Raw genomic sequence first — 21290 nt, 5'->3', positions numbered from 1 at the left:
TGGGAGCTATTTGTCTTTGTTTCAAACAAAGTATCATACTGCAGCTATGTGCATCATCATTCAGGATGCAGTTTCAGGCTCTGTGCTGAAATAGCCATACCAAACCACACGGGTCTTTACCCTGGAGCATGGTGAATCAAAGCAGTGTTTGGAAATTTCCACTACCATCTTCAGAGCAGCATTTTGTCCTACATTTCTAACAGTTTTCCAGGCCTACTAATTGGATCATAAGTTTTTTCCCTCTCTCCTTATAAAGCAGTAAGTGCTCAGGATTGTTTAAAAAGTTTTCCAAGCTTGCTCCATTTGTTCCTATGCCTAAGTGCAGATGTGATAACTAAATCTGTAAGTGTCTGAGTCCATACCATACATGCAGACTCCTGGAAAGACTGTGATCCCCAGATCTTTATAGTCAGGGACCTCTGTCTATTTGCATTGGATGCTCTTTTGAAAGCTTTATTCATTATAGTTAGGGACTAAGCTACTGATGATCCTGTGATGTGCCTTTCTGTCATGTGGGAATATCCTGCAGTTTGCCTCCAGCATCAGTTTGTGGCCAAGGATGCAGAAGATGCAGGATGTGATACAAAGACCTCTCATCTACTGGTATTTTGTGACAGCAGCAATTGCACATGAGCCAACTCTGGTCTCTCTGTTGGACACCCTGATGTAGTTCAGTGTATGCTGCTCACATATGGCTGGCACTGCTCTTGCCCCTAAGATAGAACTGCTGGCAAAATAAATAGGTCAAGTCCAGCTCAGATCCATCAGGTATGTAGATGCTCAATTCCTACTGAAATAAATGCAAGTGAAGGTTGCAAACACTGTTTGGAAGTGGACTTCACTGATGTTAGGAAGTAAAGGGTGGTGGGCAAAGAGGTATGAGTTTGCAAGGAGTAACTGTAAGTACTAAAACGTAACTAACTTCAAGGTGAGAAATACATTGATTTTGTTAATGTCCCAAAATAAGAATGTCATACTGTTTAGAGATTTCTTGACTAAAATTGACTTTGACAATGGATCATTGTATTTCTTCCTATGTTCTTCATGAAAGTTGGCATTCCCTGGTAAATGGCAGCACTTCCATGGCGTGCAGCATGGCTTGAGGCAGCAAAATCTGTCCCTAATACTAGAGTTAAGCAAACTGTTAAAATAGGAACTGAACCAAATGCTCAGATCTCCTCCCCAAACTCAAACTAAACCTTTCTTTGAGGTTCAGGAATGTTTGGTTAACTTTAAATTAAACAATGTTGTTCTTCTACACATCCTGCTTTCAGAGAAGACTCCAAGCAGAAACACAAAAATATGGCAGGCACATCTATGTTTGCACTATTTCTGGCCCAGCTGAAACCAGGAAACACTGGAAATCTCACAAAATCAGCTTTGCCTCACACACTATCCAGCTACCAGGTTCTGTTGCTGTAAGCCCAGAGAATACAATAGAACTCATGTACATACCGTTTTATTATTAATTTTTCACCAAATTACTGTGATAAACAAGTTTCCCAGACTATCAGATATATGAACCCCCCATTTTTATTCAATTGTGGCAGCATACTATACAGCTACCTTATATTCCTTCTATGCTCCTTCTCATTGAGTCACTAGCATAGTTGTTTGAAGACAAGATGTCTCTTGTGGTACATGACAAGCAACCAAAGCACATCATAACAAAGATAACAAACGAGGCATACACATGTTGTGCTTCATATTTGGTTTTGTGGCTAATTCAAAATACGCAATCCTAAATTTTGCTGCTTGATATCTCTTTGACAACTCTCTGTGTTAGATTTGTAGAGCATAAATATGAAGACAACAGCATTGTTTTAGAGGAACATATTTAGCCATATAAAATTGCCCTGCAAGTCAGGGCAAAAATTTTAAAGCACTTTTGTGTACCAGACTTTTGCAAATTTGCAAATTCATATTTAAAGGAACACTTAATGCTATTGCTAGAAACTGTATCACTGTCAGCAAAACATAATACAGACACCCTGATTACCCAGCTATCTGCTCGACCGCAACAAAGCCATCCCAAACGATTCAGTACCACAGCTTCATGCTTGCTAGCCAGATTTATTATATTTTCCAGATTCTAACAGGACACATATTAAGAAATGCATGCTAATCATTGTCCTAATGAGAACAATATGCAGTTAGCATTTAGAGTGTCACACAAAAAATACAGAAGGCGAGTGCAGAATGAATGCACTCTAAATTCAAGGAAACCCAATCCTTCTCTCCACTAGCGTGTTTCAGTGAAATGGCTTGTTCCAAGAGAAAGTTTTAATGAACTAGCTAAATTTTAACCAGTATATATATGTGCTTTCATTAGGCATGGGGCAAAGTAAAATGCCATTTTGACCACAACTGTGAAAGAAAAACAACCACTGTCCCACTTGCTTACGTACAAAAAGCTATGAGTATATAAAGCACTAAAAGCCTGCCCAACATCTCTCCTCTGGAGACACCAAACTCCCCAGTGTTTACATCAGTTTACAGCCAGATGACTTCTGGAGCAAACTACCCAATATGTGTGTGTGAGAGTATCAAAGGTGCATAAGGGATTGGTTTGAATTTTCTAATGCAAAATCTGTGCACACCCTGCACTTTTTTGGTTATGTGGAAAAAATAAGATTGAGATGCTGATGAAACAGCAAATAAAACAGGCATCAATGGATCTGCTCAGATTGTAGTGTCTCGCTGCCACACCGCAAGAGGACATCTGAAATCTGTGCCTCCCATTCCTCCCTCCCATCTCTCCACACAGGTCACAGGCTCTGTCTTTCTCTCCATCCCAACTACCAGGCGCTGTGTGAACGCTAATTCAGCCTTCACTAACTATGCACAAAGAACAGCTTTTCTCTTTTCAAACCTCCCTGGAATTATGAAGGTGTTTCCACACCCTGAGTGAAGACTGTTGAAAGTAGTTACAAAACATTAAAGCCGTTTAGAGTGCAGAACCGTTTAATCCCTTTCCATAGGTTAAAACTGGTGTTGCCTTGAAAAGTGAGTGCTGAAGTAAAATTTGACTGAAAATTGTCTCACCACACCCTACTGGAAAGCCTTCTCCAAAAGGGAGATGCACAAAAAACATTGGCTTACTTCTTTTTGAAGGTATACCTCTCCCTCCTTCCCTTCCATTCACACCATTCTCCCAAGAAACAGAAAAGTATTTTTTGCATGTCAGCAAATGAATAAAGGTACTCCAGTTTCTTTTCAGAAAGAACAAAACTTAGTTCAAAAATTGACTACCAGCTTCCTGAAGAGCAGAAAAAAAACCCCAAAAAAACAACCAAAACAGAACACAAAGCAAAATAAAACCAAAAGAACAAATTTACACAATTTTGATGCGTATAATTTAAAATTATATTTTTCACTTAGGGATGAGGTTTTACACAGGTGATCTTTCCCTTCAAGTCTCTAGAAGTAACAAGAAGAATGACAGCAAAATTTAGCTTTTTCTTCTAGACAGTACCATTTCTGCTGTCTGCCTATGCTTTGTCTTCTTGAAAAAATAATGAAATCTTTGCAAAAGGAAAATCAACATTAAATACATAGTATCTAGAAATATTATCTTAATGGTAACTACATAATACTGCAAGTGCATCACTGAGAAGATTAATGTGATCGAAAGGTATCTTTTGTTTTATACATTTTACTCAGTTATATGCTTATGTTCTCTCTCAAGCGAAAACTTACAAATTCCACAGAGAGCAGTTAGGTTTGAAAAATCAGCTTAGATGTCAACAACTGACTACCAATAACCATCCTCTTGGCTAACACGTGTTTGCCCAGGGCAGCCAGTGTCCATAATCAGCATTCCTCTCTCATCCTCGTCAGCTGGGCTGTCTGGCAGGTGCTGGGTGGGGTGAACACGGAGGGGTCTGCAATGCCCGGGTGGATGTCGAAGAAGCGAGTGGAGGTTGTCACGCTGTAGTTCTTGGTGTAGGTTTCCTGTACTGGGTAACAGTCCTTGACGGTGTAAACGCCGACCCAGGATTCCACTGCAAACAACCAGAAATGTGACTGCTTTAGGTGACCAGACAAGATGAATGGGTCATGATGATGTCCGTCTCTTTTAACTCATTGCTTCTGTTTAACATTGTGTATTCAGATTCCCATTATAATTTAATTTTTTTAAAAATTCCTATTATTTTCAAACACTTCTAGCGGTTCATTATCTCGAGACTACACTCAATGCTGATCTCTTCCAGAATGTGATGCAGCAAATCTGTGTACCTTTTTTAACTTCAGTTTAATTCCACAGTGCGCTAACCTCAGAGGTGTTCCCTTGCTCTATTTCCCTTCTGTTCTCCGTCATCACCTCTACCTTTTCCACTATGCTGTTTAGGCAGTGGCAGTAATACCACTCAAGTGGTGTCCTTTGAATGCCTTTTGCTTTTATCTCTCTTTTATTATTTATCTCCCTTTTTATTATTTTATTTCTGTGATCATTCATTACCCCTTCAATCATAGTCCATCCCATTGTTTTACACATCTTAGATCTCTTGATAGCAGAAACTCACAATGTTAAAATTACCTACTGATCATAAATCAGTTCCTCTGAGGAATGTCTGTAACAAATTTTTCTAGTCCCAAGAACACTTATTTTCTCCCACATAGTAGCAATCACACACACTTATTTTCAGTGCTTTCAGTTTTGTGTCATAGGCTGTAGCACAACCACATTACCAGAAATAAATAAATGGTGACATGAAACACACTTATACTGTATTCAAAGAAAGGATGCCAAGCTAAGCAATATTTGAATATACCTCTTTTGAGGATGCTAATATACCAAAAACATTCTGACCTTAATTAATATGGTTTTGAGTACACAGAAATGGAGGCAACCTTTTACTAAACAAGCCTTCTCTCAGAATTTAGAATAAAAAATCATGGTTAAATATGATGCTACCAAAGTAGCCTGTATCTCCCCTAAAACTTTTTTAATTGCAAAAGAAATATAATTTTTACAATTCAAACCAATACTAGCTGAAAGGTAGATAAGTAACTTTCAGACATTATGTTTATGAATGATCATACAGAAAAGCACAGGAGAAACAAAATAATACAGGATAAAAACCACACATTAATTCAATGTATCTGGATATAAAATTCCACAAAAATTCAAAATATCAGATATGGGGAAAAAAAAAGTTATTGGAGTGAGTGATAATTTGCCTCTTGCAGAATACCAGAGGATATATCAACCTAGTTACAGAGGTCTAATGATCTTATCCTTCATTCTCCACTTCATTTGTTCTACTTTTATTCAAGAAAGAAATATTTTCCTCCAGCTAAATGTTCAAGTTCGTAACCAGCCTATATATTAGATGTCCATAACCATAAGTATTGTACTAGCTGAATACTCTCATAAATTTCATGGAGGTTTTAAAATTATTTTTATAGTTGTCTAGGTCATCAATAAACCATAGACGAAATTGAAGCCAAAGTGCTAATAAATTTCTGTGCGTTCAAAATCTAGCATACTGTACCTTGGAAAATTCAGCCTCCTTTCTTTTATGATGCAAGTGCTCAGCTGCCAAGTGCAGGACTAAGCCTTGTGAGAAGATATTTCTGACCAGTACAGAGGACAACAAAATTTAATCATATATTAAGGATTTCAATGGCTGCAGAACCATGTGTAGGACAAACACTGACACCTGCTCTGTTTCTGTTATAGACTCTAGCTTGAGTGTGCCCCTAATTAGAGTACCAATTCTTCTCTAGGTAAATTTTGCATACAGGCTGCCAGATTCAGACACAAAATGATGCTGTTCCATGCCAAACTCTGTATGATACCAAATACAACACAATCAAGTCCTCTGAATATATTTAATCCTGCTGAAATATGAAATTTTCCTAAAAAACTATTGCTATTAAAATGATATTCTGTGCACAGGGCACTTTCATTACTTCTTCCAGAGAACTCTATGGAAATATGGAAACCTGGGATGAAGCATGAATAATTTTATTTTTCCCTGTGCAGCAGAGACATTGATTATTATTAAATAAAACAAAAGCATGCACATACATTTCCTGGCTGGTTTTCTGTCAGACCATTCCTGTACCATAACTTCATCTCCAGGTCCCCCAATGTAGTACTGATCTTCGTAAGTTGAATTGGCAGGAATATCATATGGATCCCAGGGCTCTGTCAGAGCAATCTTTGAGCAAAGCTTTGTAACTTGTTCAATCTGAAACATCACTGCATCTTTGTAGAGCAATATATACTCAAAGAACCTGAAACATTAAGAAAAAGCAATTAATAAATACATATAGTCTTTTTCTATCCCAAGCAAGGAACATTGCTGATATGTAAGCTTGCCTTTGACTTGTCAGCGTAAGAACATTTCCACTTGCATTTAACCTTGCCAAACTTTGAGAAATGCTAACCAGTTGGGCTGAAATTTCCCATGCTAAAAGTTTGTCTCAGCTGATTCTTTCCAAAATAAATAAATCAGGCTGAACTGGTTCAGCCATTTCTGAGAACAACAGAACAACTTTTCTGAGAACAACTGAGAGAAAAACATGTTATTATTCCTAGTTTTGTTTTGGTTTTTTTTTTTAAATAACTGTTTCATTAAAAAGCTCCAGTGCCTCCATGTTTTGGAGAAAGGACTTAAAACTTTGGCAGTGGAAAAGTTTTTATTAAAAGTTGCCCAGATTTGGCTAAGTTATAAGCCTTTTAAAAAAATCTGTTTGCATAGGTGGTATAGATTCACTTCTGCACGAATACGGTAGAGCCTTCCTGTGTACTGGTTAGATGTAGTATCTGCCATCCTCACAGATGTTTCTCCATGGCACAGACAGCTTAAGTGGGGCATGGGAGTGAAGGGGGAAGTACATGGTCCCAAGTGCAGAACTGAGAGGGTCACCCTCCATAAGGCACAGTTTCTCCCACGACGGAGTGAAAAGAAAAAGCAGAGAGCAAAACAGCAAGGCAGAGATAAGGAGAGGTGTGGAGCTCAATGAGCTTGAGAGGCGAGAAGGTGAAGTCACCAGCATGGATAGTTAATAAGGATTTAATACCAATCTTCTAATGAGTATGAAGTGACCAAGCCAAGCTCTGAGGAGAGATGATAAACATTTATATGGACACTTTTGTGATGGTGGTCACAAGGGTTTTGAGGTGAAGAGAGAGATGAGAATGTTGATTCCATGGTCAGAAGGCTTGATTTATTATTTTATGATACATATATATATTACATTATGACTATACTAAAAGGAAATAAAAGGAAAAGTTCTCAGAAGGTTAGCTAAGCTAACAGAAAAGAATGAATAACAAAGGAGCTCTCTCCGACTCTGTCCCAGAGAGAGCTCGGTCCTTGATTGGCCACTAATTATACACATCCAACATGGGCCAATCACAGGTGCACCTGTTGCATTCCACAGCAACAGATAACCATTGTTTACATTTGTTGTTGAAACTTCTCAGCTTCAGCAGGAAAAAATCCTAACGAAAGGATTTTAATGAAAAGATGTCTGTGACACACTTTCATCTAGTTTCTTTTTACAGTGGTCTTGTCTACCACCAGTACTGTGACATTGCTTCCATACCCTCAAAAAGGAGGTGGTATGGTCCTTACCTTTTAACTGTGCACAAAGCCAGACAGAAACAGAATATCAAAATTATCAGAAGTATCAGCTGATCTTGAACACTTAGCTGGAAATAGCAGAAATTTAACTTCTCCAGGGTACTTTACACTACCAATCAGATGAGAAGTTGTTCAAAGCATATCTGAAATCATCATCATGCGCGCTCTGCATCTTTTGCAAAGGACTTAACGGGGTCACTTTCTAAACCCTCCAAAACTCTGCATTCATTATCAGAGACTTCCCTTGAATATCTCAGCGCAAATACTTGGCTACAGGTTACTGTTATGCAGTGACTCTAGAGAAAAGGAAGGGAACAGCTTCATCTTTCCCCATCTGTATTTCCTTTTTTCATTCATGATGCTGCCTCCATTTCCTGCAAAAAAAGAAGGATTAGGTGTCTTTGGACACAGGTATCTTCTGCTTCAAAAATCTGATTCTAGTCCCTAACACTGCTCATCCTGTGCCATCAGAAAGATGGGAAGCTGGTAGAAAACACTGCATAATTAATGCAATTGAAGAGATGCACAAAAGCAAGACCAGATCCTTCTCTATTTCCCAACTCCTGCATGTTTCTCTTTGCAGTCTTCACATTCTTTGGGGAGGATGCAAAGTTTACATAAAATAGGGTCGAAACCAAAACAATTTACAATTTTAATTTTTGCAATGCACAATTGTACCAGACAGCAATAACTTCACCCACCACTGACACTGTGGCATTTAAAGGTTGCATAATAAGAAGTGTCTCAGCATGGTTAAAAGCATCTGAGCAACATTCCCACCACTTCTTGAGAGCATCATTTATTCTGCATGCATGTAAACACAGTAAGGCTAAATGGCCTTAGCCAAATTGAACAGTGAAGGAGAATATAAAATGGGACAAGGAAGCTGACATGATGTAAATTGGGGCCCAGCTCTCACCCAAAACCCTGCAAAACATGGAAGGTAGCTTGTCCTGAAACTGGGAACCTCCCCCACACTGACAAGACTCGTGTAAAGAAACTGACAAACTGCAACGCTACATATGACCTTCCCCATGGTAAATCATTCTCCTGCCCATATCTTATAATATTCCTGCTTTTGCCATGACTTTCACCAACCTAAACTTGCCTGTCATTTTCTTAGTCAAAGGCAAGGTTTGCACAGTCATGATGTGCTAATGAAGAATTCAATATCTTTTTAAACTCGTTTCTTACATAAACCCAACCTGAGATCACATATGGACACACAAAACTTTTAGATCACATTTGGTCCAGAGAACATACAAGAACACTAAAATACATTTATTTATGTGTTTTCAAAGAGAGCCTACTGACCCAACTACTCTTCAGCTGGCTGCCCAGCAGCTCCCATAAAAGTGGGATGGGAGATGCCTTACAGAGGAATCTATCACCATGTTTGAGGCATCTGAGTGATAAAACAGTGATTTTGTAAAAGAACACAAAACCCCAATGTATTAGAAAAGCATTAAAAACTAATAGGAATAAAAATAAAACTGTTACATTTTTATTTTAAATCCTCACTTAAACCTTAATTCACACAGAAATTTTACTTGCATATTTAACAATCCCGCAGACAGCAAAAGGGCCATTATGAAACACCGAAGTAAACAAAAATGAGGAAAATCCAAACAAATCAAACTCAGCACTAATAATCTCTCTGACAGCCATTCTGGAGAGTAAGAGGCTCCACCACTGAGATTTTTGGTTCTGGGAGAGGTGGATTGATCATATGTGTAGGAGACACCAGTCCTACACCTTGATGTGCTGCTGGGAAGAACTCTGCCTCTGTGGGGGCAGGCACACGAGAGGAGATCGGCAGAAAACATCGTTCTGCTGACTGTGCATGACAGCCCTGGGTAAGCAGGGGCAAGATTTAACTGTCCTTGATCAACCCAGATGTGCCTCACATCCCAGCTTCATAGAGAATTGCTCTGTGTCCTGGAAATAGCCAGCACAGAAACCTAAGATTACACAGGATCTGAGTTTAACAGCACATGAAAAGTGAATGGTTAAGTTGTTGTTTTATAAAGAGAAGTACTTACCAGCCAAAATTAATAGCAAAATGTACACGAATATAAAAATGATAATAAAAAAAAATTAAAATAAGAAATATTTTCTCTTCTTGTTTTTAACCAGCCAAGTCCTGAGTGTACTGCCTCTATTTGTTTTAGGTGCCTGATATTTTATTGGCTTCTTGAGGGGAAGCACAGAGTCCTGAAAATAGGTCTTGGCAAAGAAACAGGAGAGGAAATTATTTTTAATTAGTTTGTTTTTTCAGAAAAATGTAATGTATTTGCAGCCTGCACTCACTTCTAATATTATTTTTATAATAATTGAATTAAATTGTAATTTCAAAAAAGTCCCAACCTAAAAGGAAGTGCCCCAACTAGGCCTCAAACAGGCACCTTGAAACAGATTTGAAGAAGTCACTTGGACAATTATCCTACTTGCCTGACTGAGATTGTTTCTCTTCCTTTCCTATCCTATTCCACCCTACCCTGCCCTATGCCTCACCCCATTGTACACTATGGGACTCTCTCATGATCCTTAATACTCCCTTTGTCTCTGTCTGAAAATGGATGAATTCCAGCATATAAAGACACACATGTTTTTGCTCCCATGCTTTGAAGAATTTCTTAACTCTGGACTATATCCTGCACAAATAATTCCATTGATTTTGCTGGAAGCAATCATGTCAGATAGGTGGGATACAAGCTGGGTTCAGTACTTTCTTCTCCCAAGCTAAGGAAAGCATTTTTCTGAATAAGAGACCAAGTGAGTTAAATACAAAGCCAGAAACCCACAGAATCACACAATCACAAGGTGTTAAAGATGTACTGCTGTCATCCAAATATTGTCCCAGCTCTAAGACTCCTCATGAAATCTGGGGACATAGGCAGAGGTCCCTCTCAGGACATAGCCCAGGTAACATAAAGGGTCCTGGACCCTCACAAAGGCCTGAACTAATAAACTTGTCTTCTGAATAGGTGATTTTTTGCATGTTAATAATGTAATTCATAACAGTGAACTATTTTTCAACATTTCTCAGAAAAAAAAGTCATTAATGTTAAGATCATGCTACCAGATCTTTTTCAGGTGCTCAGTCTGCATCCTATGCTGGGTCCTTCCCAGCCCTGAAGCCTGCTAGCCTGCCCATCACCTAACACATCTGCCTGACTCCCAAGGTTTACTTCTGCACTTCCAAGGGCTTCCCTGTGAGAGCCAAACCAAGAAGAAAGCAGCTGCTTGCTGTCCAACTGCCTTTGTAGTGACTCAGAGGAGCAGAGGTGCTGTTAGTGGCCTGGCCAGACCCATGTGATGTATTCAATAATATCAGACAAGGTCATTTGCTAGAGAGAAGCAAAATAATGGTCTGAGATTGAGACTGGGTAATAAAAACTCTTTCTGTGCTAAATCTGCCTCTGCATAATTTGGCTCTGTGGCTTTGGACAATCAACCTACAGTACCAGAGCCTTAAAATGCTGTTTATTATTCTCCTTTGACTGCTGTAGTATTGGAGAGACACAAATCTGTGATCACAAACCAGTTGTGTGAGGCATTGTGTTAACAAAGAACCAAACCACTAATCCTGCCCCAAAAAAACGCTGAAAAAATGGTAAAACAAACCTTACTGAAAAGGTGTACTGGGGTTTCATGAACCTAGGGCTTTAACCTGTTGATTCAGATTTCCCAGCTGTAGCTATTGTAACCTTAAAACTCTCATTCATGTAATCCAGGACTTATATTACCTAGTAGTATAAAGCTACTGAAAAATGGAAGCAAAATTTTATGCATTATTTGTATCTGAGATTCTGTATTACTCAGCAAGAAACAGTATTTGCTATTTGATATGTCAAACAGAGGTCACTACAATTATTTGCAAGTTAACTTTACTTTGGTGATTAAATGAACACTTGAAGCATGTGTCTGCCTTTGTGGTACTACTTAATTCTTTGCCAGTTCTCTTTGTAAAAAGACACTGTTAAACATTTCAAAAGGAGCTAACCCCACATCTGACTAGAAGAAATTGCCCTACAGATATCCCAAACTGTCTGGTCTAGTGTGCACAGATAGGTACATCCATATATTTAATTCTTGAGGCATCTTGTATCCTCTTGATAAAGTACCTCACAATGTTACCACTCTTTATTACAAATTTTTTTCTGAAAATAGAGTGGGAGAATGGGAACCTTTACTAGAAGTGTGACTACATAACCCCATCTTCTCAGGTCCTCAGATCAAGAATCGTTCAAGGGAACAACGCTGCCAAGCAGACATGCAGACAGTTGATAAACACCCATCAGGTCAAGAACACTCATCTGCTTTTGGAAGGATCTGGCAAGCTCATTTCAAAAGGGACAAGCATTCGTTTTTTAGTATATTTCTGGGAACTCCTTTCCTCTTTCCCATTAAGTTTTCGGTAATTTCAGACTTGTGTTTTTCTTCTGGTATATCAGACCTCAAGAACAACAGTCATTTACCATATTTGATCTCACATGTTTGGCAGTGGTGCAGGACTATGGTATATTGTACAAATACAGGACTGTGCCAATACATGTGACAGTAAATGTAATGTGATATTGTGTAAAAGCAGCATCTTTTAGTCTGACTTAAATCACTCACAGATTGTAAAGGCTCATTTTCAAAAAAACTTTCAAGGAGATCAAGCTCCCTGTACCAGGTATCTAATTAACAAGGTATATGAGGAACTTTGACCACACTACTAGTTTCTGAAGCACAGAGAATTAGCCAATTTAAGTCCTGTTAATAATGCAGTTTGTGTAGAAAGAGAACCTTAAATACAGGAATCAAGAGCTGCAAAGTCAAAGCTACACCAGCTAAAGAATGAGATACTTTTGTGACTTTAATTATGAAACTCAATAAAAAATTATGCAATTTCTTATTATTTTGTTTTCCCATAAATTAGATTAGTTATTTTGGCAAACACTAAGGGAAAATCAGCTCTTCAGCAAGAAGCCTGTTTTCTTTGCTGTCCCTTTTTGGCTATTTGACACTTCTAAATAATCCACAAAGTCAAAGCCCTGAGAACAATGCACTACAATTGAAGTTGAAATTCAGAAAAACAATAAAGCAAGAGGCTACAAGATGCATTGCCCTTAATAGACAGCATCTGTCTGTTTCCATAAGTAACAGTATATTCGTAACTGGAGCCCTCAGTAGGCAACAATGCAGCTCAAAAGGAAAGGAATGGAAGATGTGGCCAGCATACCATAATGCTTTCCAGTGAATCAATGGAATCTCCTCCTAGGGAATATGGTATATAATAGCAGAACCACACAATATCAAAATATACTTGAGGTCAGAGATTATTTTCCTGTTATGGGTTTGTAAAAAAGTCTAGTACAATGACTCTTCCATGAGTAAGTTAATAAAGGTTACTGGAAAATCACAGCAGGGCTTAGAAGAGACCAAAAAGACTGAGGAAGGCCAGGACTCACCTCTCAGTATATACAAACAACCTTAGGAAAGATGAAATAATAAAGAGGGAAATGACAGAGGTACATTAGAATTTATTTATTACATTTCTCACCCTCTTTGTGCTATATGAAGAAGGGAAGTAAATAATTGGAAGAGCTGATGCTCAAAACGGAGACTTGGAAACGCTCTTTTGAGAGTGCAATTATTTTAAGGCTCTCTGTGAGGTTGTAAAGACGTGAGAAATAGGAAACAGAAATTTAGCATGTAAAGAGCCAGAAAAAGCATGGTTACAATGACTGAGAGTATCTCAAAAAAGGAAAAAAACATACTCAAACATAAAAGACGTACCTGTCTTCCTGTTTTTAATTTTACATTTGTAGGCCAGCCAGGAGCCCGCAGCTTATGCCACAAGGGCTGGCGGAACATGGGCAAGGCCAGGAGCAATGGCGGCCAAGCGCCCCTAGCATGTATAAATGCCCCACAGGGAGCAGTAGAGGCCAGGGCAGGCCAACAGGGTGTACTGGATGGGATCCACCCAAGAGTATTGAGGGAGTGCACACAATTGCTCACCGAGACACTTTCCATCATTTCCCAGCAGTCCTGGCTCACTCAGGAGGTCACAGTTGACTGGAAGTTAGCAAATGTGATTTCATCTGCAAGAAGGGCAAGGAGGAGGATAGAGGGAACTACAGGCCTGTCAGCCTGATGTCAGTGCCATGAAAGGTCATGGAGCCGATCACCTTGAGGTGCATTATGCAATATGAGCAAAATTGGGTCCAGCCCTCAGGGGTTTATGAAAGGCAGATCTTCCTCGGCCAACCCAACCTCCTAGGATAAGGTGATCCGTTCAGGGGATGAGGGAAAGGATATTGATGCATTCCTGGGTTTTAGTAAAGTGTTTGACACCATTATCCACAGCATTACCCTGAAGGAACTGGCTACCTGTAGTTTGTATGGGTGCACTGTTCGCTGGGTTCAACACTGTCTGAAAAGCGTGGATCTAAGGGTGGTGGTGAACGGAGTTAAATCCAGCTGGTGACCAGTGATGAGTGGTGTTCCCAAGGGCTCATAACTGAGGCTAGTCCTGTTTAGTATCTTTATCCATGAACTAGATCAAGTGCACCCTCAATAAATCTGTAAATGACATCAAGCTGGGCAGGAGTGCTGTTGATCTGTTGGAGGGTACAATTGCTCTACAGAGGGATCTGGACAGGCTGCATCAATGGGCTGAAGCTAATGGTATAAGGGCAACAAGGGCAAGAGCTGGCTCCTGCACTTGGGTCACAACAACCATAGGGAGCACTTCAGGCTGGGGGAGGAGCGGCTGGAAATCGGCCAAGGGTGTGCTGGTTGTCAGCAAACTGAACATGAGCCAGGAGTGTGCCCAAGAAGGCCAGTGGCATCCTGGTTTGGATCAGCAAGGGTGATCAAGGCAGGGACAGCCCCGCTGCACCCAGCCCGGGTGAGGCTGCACTTAAAACAGTGTTCAGTTCTGGGTCCCTCGCTACAAGGACATTGAGGGGCTGGAGGGTGTCCAGAGAAGGGAAATGGAGCTGCTGAAAGGTCTAGAGCACAAAGCTTATGGGGGGGCAGCTTAGGCATCTGGAGAAAAGGAGGCTCAGGAGGGACCTTATTGCTCTTTACAACTTCCAGAAACGGGGTTGCAGCCAGGTAGGTGCCAGTGTCTTCTCGCAAGGAACAAGTGAGAAGACAAGATAAATTGGCTTGAAGTTGTGCCAGAGGAGGTTTAGATTGGGTATTTGGAAAAATTTCTTCCAGCATCATAACAAACTCAGCAGGGTGGCTGAGTCACCATCCCAGGGGGTATTTAAAAGACCTGAGGATGTGGTGCTTGATTTAGTGGTGGCTTTGTTGTTAATTTAACTCTTGGACTCAATGATCCTAAAAGTAATTTACAACACAAATAACTTAATGATTCTACTTGTCAGATTTATTTGGTTTTCACATCTTTCTCTTAACCAGGGTGTGAGACAGAATATTAAACTGGATGTTAACTCTGCCCCCTATGAAAGTATCTATTTTCATATCAGAAAGGCATAGAAGAATGAAGTTCCTTAACTAAATTAAAATACTCTCCCTTTTTCACATACATATTTAAGAATAAAATAATAATAAAAGAGAAAAAATATTTTTTCAACTAGAACTGGGTACTGCAGCTTCTTACATGTCAACTTCTGTTTAAAAACAGAGAAGGATCTTCATATACCATGAACAGGGATTACATGCATTTCAGGAGCCCTATAATGATCTTCATCGAGATTGTAAATCCCATCAGGCATACACTTGGCCAGTTAGTTGCTTTTCAGTATGCATTCCTGCAGTAAAAGTAATCATGAAGCAGTCTGAGGAACAGATTGCCCTTTGGAACAGATGGGGATGAGGTCCTTATTCTGATAGATCAAACTTTTATTTCATAATGGAATATTCTCTGGAAAATTTGTGAGGATATGTACTTGTACCAGATTGCTATCCCAAGACATAATGATTTCCACCTTCCATCTGCAATGCTTTCCTTAAGAGGGATGATTCAGGTCTTTCTGATATCTATCCAATATAAAAAAATAAAAAGACTGTGACTGTTTTCAAGGGAGTCTGGAAGTCAGGCCAGATAATCAGATGCAACAGTTTGAAAGCTAAGTACTTTTCAACTTTCCAACCTCCATCCAAAGATCTGAGTATGGCTTATTGTTAAATAAACTTTGTGAAAGATGGAGATTCATTTCACTGGAAATACACGCAACATGAAATCATAGCACGGAACTACACTCATCCTCCCCACCTCCAAGGTAAAAATAACTTCATTTCAACCAGAAGTCTTTGCGCAGATCTTTTTCTTCTTCCTTCAGCAGCTATCAATCAAAAGTCATACTGTTAGGTGAGTGCACAAATTAATGACTGGATTCAAGTACAGTGTGTCAGTGTGTTAAAATTCCAGGTGGAACTGACTGAAAGTGTGCAAAATAGAAGAAAAAGAAGGGAATGCCTGTGTGAAAGAAAACATATAGTTAGGGAAGATGTTAATTGCTATATCGTTGTAAAGGAAATGGCATATTGCCATCCTTCCATAGATACCCACTGCGAAGTGGTGCAGTGATGATTTAGAAAGGGAAGTTTACAGTTCTGGGTCCATTAGGAGGTCATTTATTCTGCTCTGCTTAGTCCTCATGAGACCAGAATTCTGATGTTGCTCCTGGTTTTGGATGCCTCACTTAAAGGAACAGATAAACAGATAGGACATAGTTCAGAGAACAGCAAGGGCAGTGGGATGTTTAAGAAACAGGACCTATGAAGAAATTGAGCATGTCTGGTCTGCAACAGCAAGACTGAGGTATGATGATAAGATGGTCAGTATATCAAAGGTAAAAATTAATACCAACTTTTTTCCATGTCACCTGAAGCAAGAAGGGCTTACTTAGGAAATACTCTGAAAATGTCTGTCTTCTTATACTCCAGCTTTTATAAGAGCTGGTAAAAATATCAGGGATCAGGGACAACCGATGTAAAGCTTTTCTCCAGGATGGAGGAACAGGTCATATGGTAACTTGGGGACCTTCCCAGCCTTACATGTAAGTGATTGGAGAATACTGATGGCTGCTGGTCTTTTTTTTTGTAACAGACCAGCTCAATCAATAAATCCTGATATTATAAGACCTGAATTCTTGACACTGTTACCTTCATAAAGATGGTGAACAACCTTTGGGGAAGACTTCCTGAGACCTCTCAAATGCAATAGTGGCACTCTCTGAGGAGTCTCAGCAGAGGGCTCCATCTTATTTCACACAGGGATTTCAGAGATGGTGCCACTCCTGCACATTGGTGACCTTCAGCTCTGTCTTCCTGCACAATTATCTCTAATTACACCATCACACTGTTTTCAGTGCCTGAATGAATTAAAGACAAATAGTGCCTAAAATCAGGACTGGTGAGATAGGTGTCAAATGAAACACATCCAGCATTCACGGGAATAATTAGAAGATTGAACTATCTGTTAAACTTGCTCTTCACAGAACTGTTTTTCTTTGGTCCTCTATTGAGTTATTGTGCTTTTTGTTATGGCAACAACTTTTCCACCTTCGGGGGGGTGGGGAGTGGCTTTCAGCAGTCACCACAAGCCTACTGCTCGTAGGAAACCTCCGTAAGCAATAGCCATGATGCAGCACAAGAAACTGGCATGTCCTTAAAAATCAGCTGAGCTGAAAATACCTAAGTAATTAGAAGATGAAAATTCATTTCAAAACCTTTCTCTTCAAGTTATTAGGACCACATCAGTGTGTTTGATACAGAACTATTTCCCAGGTTATCTGTTAGTCCATCACAGAAACAACAGTTGCTGAAGACACTGCAATCAGCTAAAGGAATCATGGTTAAGCACACATTTCTATTTTTAAGAATGTTTATAGCTATTTCAATTTTATTAAACCCCTGACACATTTATTTTTCATTCAAGGACAGTTCTAAGAAGCAGCAGCAAGGAGGGCAAGACCTGTAAATAATATTGGTATAAATATACTACATTGGCACAGCTGAAAGTTTTCCATTACTCGGGAAAAGGTCACTAGACCTATTGAACATGTTTAGACTACCCATGCTGCTTAAAACATGACAAAAATAGCTTTACCATTTAGAATCTGACACAAATACAAACTGAAGTCTTTAGCAGGCTGGTATGTTTACCTAATTTTGGGGTGTTTTCCTGACATGGAGCCCAGTGTCCTACATGCACACAACACAGGGAGCCACAGTTTTCTTTGATCTTTGCCTAATCATATGAATTTAGAACTTTTGTGCATGCTAAAAGTCTTTTCCTTTACCATTCCTATAATCATAACAGACATTAACATAACTCGTTTTAAAAAGAGAAAATGACTTTAAAATTATTTCAAAATTACACACTATCATATTTGCATATTACAGTTTTTTGCTGTTCTAATTGCATTATTTTATATACTTAATGGGCAGAATTTTCAAAACTGACCAAAGCTTCCTATTTTGGGCATTCAACATGAAGATACCTAAAAAGGGAAAATTTTCAGAGGGATAGCATTTATTATTTTCTAAAATTCAGTCTGTCAGAGTAAACATTGCAAAATGGAGGTGACCAATATTACTAGACACTTTTTTTTGTATTCAAAGACTGCATAAGAAACTCCTGAATTCTCTCTCCAGAGAAGCATATGAGCAGAAATCACTTTCTGCCCATCAGATTTTCTCCCTCATCCCTCATGTTTCCAACTGTCAAGAGACAATTGCTCTTTCCACATCATAGGAGCAGATCCTCATGTAACTGCTGCTGTTTGAAATTTCCATCCATCAGCTATGTAATTAGAGAAAAATATGGCTCAATAACTCCTTCTCCAAAATTATACATGAACCTGACCCAAAGTCTTGTGAAATCAGCCAGAAAAGTTTCACTGATTTTTACAGATGCTACACCAGGTGTTCCATTTACAAGAAAAAATAAGTTGAAAAAAGTTTAAAACCCAGCATGGCTATCAACTTATCTCAAATGGGCAACAAAAGGAGATGCTGAAAAGTAAACATAACATTTTATGCAATCTCACCTACACAAAAATATATTTCCACAAGTTTTACACAACTTTTTCATATTCTGTGCTTTGTGATATTTATTTTTCTTCTCCCTTATAGTGTTCTGGGCCTTGTTTTTAGGCAAAGTAATGAATATCTTTATATCCTTAATTGGAAATACCTAAATTATATGAAACATCTTTTTGTCATAAAAACTCTCCTTTGGGAAGGCTTTTTATGTACTCTCTTGCTACAGCTAAGTGGACAAAAATTCTACAACTCTGAGAGTATGGAGACTCAGAAAAATTAATTTGCTTATGAGAAAACTTGGGAGCATTTTCATTTATCCCTTTGTTTTCTGGTCTGCTGTATTGTGTGGAGTACTTGATCTCCCACATTTCCTGCATTGCATTAACCATGTAGTTGGACTCATCCAGGGAATAGGAAAGTGGTTTCTGAGGGAGGGAGGTGCTACTGAAGCAACCAGGGGGAGAGAGAATGGAAAAATCTTCTGCACCAGCCAAGCTCATGTTGTTACTGCCTGCCCCAGTGCTCTGCACTGCAGGTGTATCTCAATGGCATTGTACCTGGAGGCTGCTATGATTAAAACTTGATTTCTACATGTGCTACTTCACTACAGACAGCTTGGGCTAATGATTTGAGCTGACTTCATGCCTTATGCTTAATGCTTGTTCATACACTGTACTAAGATCCTGGTAAATATCATATACATATTGTAATGATGAGATGTTCTTTTGCTTTTCATATTTTAAGGGACATTAAAAAAAAAACTCAAAAACTATCTACAAAAATAATCTATGGAGTTTTGCAGCCTGGAAGTGCATTCACATATTTGGGGGCATGAATCAAGCTTGTAAGGCTGATTTTTTTCCATTCTTTCAGAGGAAGGAAATCCAAAGAACCAAACTGTGTTTCAGACGTGTTAAGACTTCCAAAACACAACAAGACATGGGTCCCACTTGACCCACCATGGATCCCTCTACCTGGCTCCAGCTAAGCAGCTGTGGTACCTACATTTTTGAGGCAGTGCCTGGAATATCATCTGACTGTATGTCACTTTGACTTGGCTTGACTATGCTAGCACAACTTAAGTGACAGACTGGGTACTCTGAACATCTCTAGTGACCAATTGTTTTCTTCTTCAGAGGACTAGATGACTTACTTTAGGAATTTAGGAACTTACAATAACCTGGCTATGAGGTATATACCTTGTGAAGTGACCTACTCTTAACACTCAGTGAAACTAACAAAAAATGTGTATGTCAATAAACAAAGAATACACATAAATGTATTGAGACTCAATATCTTCATGCTTACATTTGGTTTAGGGATAGGCAGAGCAGAAGTTAAAAAAATTAGGAACTTTTTATCTTCTGCTGTGTTGAAGCAATTAGGCGGTCTGTCACATTTTCCCTCTTCAATAGCAAAGGGATAAACTTAATGCAATAGGGTGTCTCTGATCTCATACCCTTATCTCCTCTCACTCTCCCTAATTATTTTTTTTCATCTATAAAAAAGCACAGGAAATACCTCACACTTTATCAAAATGTTATCTGAGTTTGTGCATTCCTCTATTCTCTGGAAGAAACAGGATAACAAACCAGTCTGGCTTTGTAAATCCTGTGTGGTTTTGGGCACAGGTACTTAAAATGATACAAGGAAGTGTCCAGATAATCACAGAATAACAGAATGCCTTGGGGTGGAGGAGACCTTAAAGATCATCTAGTTCCAGCCCCCTGCCATGGGCAAGGACATCTTCCACTAGACCAGATTACTCAAAGTCCCCAGGTACTCTCACAGATAAGAAGAAGAAATTAATTTCTTGTACAGAAGATGTAAGTTAACAAATATGGATCTAATAAAATAGTGATACATTAATTTGGAAACTAATTCTACTAAGAATTCCTCAATCTGTACAGAATTCTGCTCTGCAAGTTAGCATCCTCTGAGAATTACCATAACTGCACAGCATGAGTAAACTTTCCAGTGCTGGCTGCCTAAAAGTATGGCAGAATCCTAAGTTTCCTGGCAAGAAAAGTATCTAAATATGATAAAACCACAGTTGCAAATAGTATTAGGAGATACTGAAAGAATGAAAAATGAAATCTTTCTTCATTGTGTTCACTGGGTGGACTCTGGTCTCTATGAATGTTTAAAAACCTTTAGCACTGCCATGCACAAAACTGCCCTTGGAAAATTCTGGGGAAAATCTGGCCATTCCCCCTGAGAAACATTAATTTCTGAAAAGACAGGTATCCATACAAACAGTAGGTCTCCATGCAGACAGACTACTTAAGAAATTTCCAGCTGTTTAGCAGCTATACAGGTCTCATACCAGCTTTCCTGTGTACGGTTTCACCAAAATAAATGGCAAGCAAGACACATTTTCAGAAGCCCCAGTATCTACTGAGCCGTCTCATTTTCAGATGAAGTAGCAGCCGTGAATTCCCACAAAGAACTGGCAGAAGGACAGCAAATTAAGGCTTGCTAAGTATGAAAGCACCAGAACTGACAGAGTAAGGGACGGGTAACATCAGAGACCAAAACCTCAGTGCAAAGTCTTATTAGTGGTTTATCTTCCTTGCTATCTTTTTTTAAAATTTTTTATTGCAGTTGGTCCCAACCTCCAAATAAGAACAGAGCAGAATGAAGACAGAAGTTTTTGTTCACTTTCTTGCTGGT

The 21290-nt window shown here is 39.1% G+C and overlaps 1 protein-coding gene across 1 annotated transcript in view; it reads right to left on the bottom strand.

The window, feature by feature from the left end:
* Nucleotides 1-2053: 2053 nt before the first annotated feature.
* EPDR1 (ependymin related 1) overlaps nt 2054-21290 on the bottom strand; it is a 30327-nt gene continuing 11090 nt past the window's right edge. The window contains exons 2-3 of the mRNA XM_059476683.1: nt 6038-6246; nt 2054-4004 (exon numbers count right to left, since the gene is read on the bottom strand). Coding sequence (XP_059332666.1) covers nt 3814-4004; nt 6038-6246 — 400 coding nt within the window. The 3' untranslated portion in view covers nt 2054-3813. The remainder of the gene's footprint in view (nt 4005-6037; nt 6247-21290) is intronic.

The sequence above is a fragment of the Ammospiza nelsoni genome, chromosome 1 (assembly GCF_027579445.1).
Source record: "Ammospiza nelsoni isolate bAmmNel1 chromosome 1, bAmmNel1.pri, whole genome shotgun sequence".
Lineage (NCBI taxonomy): Eukaryota > Metazoa > Chordata > Aves > Passeriformes > Passerellidae > Ammospiza > Ammospiza nelsoni.
Note: the sequence above shows the minus strand (reverse complement) of the source record. Positions and strands in the feature narration are given on the sequence as shown.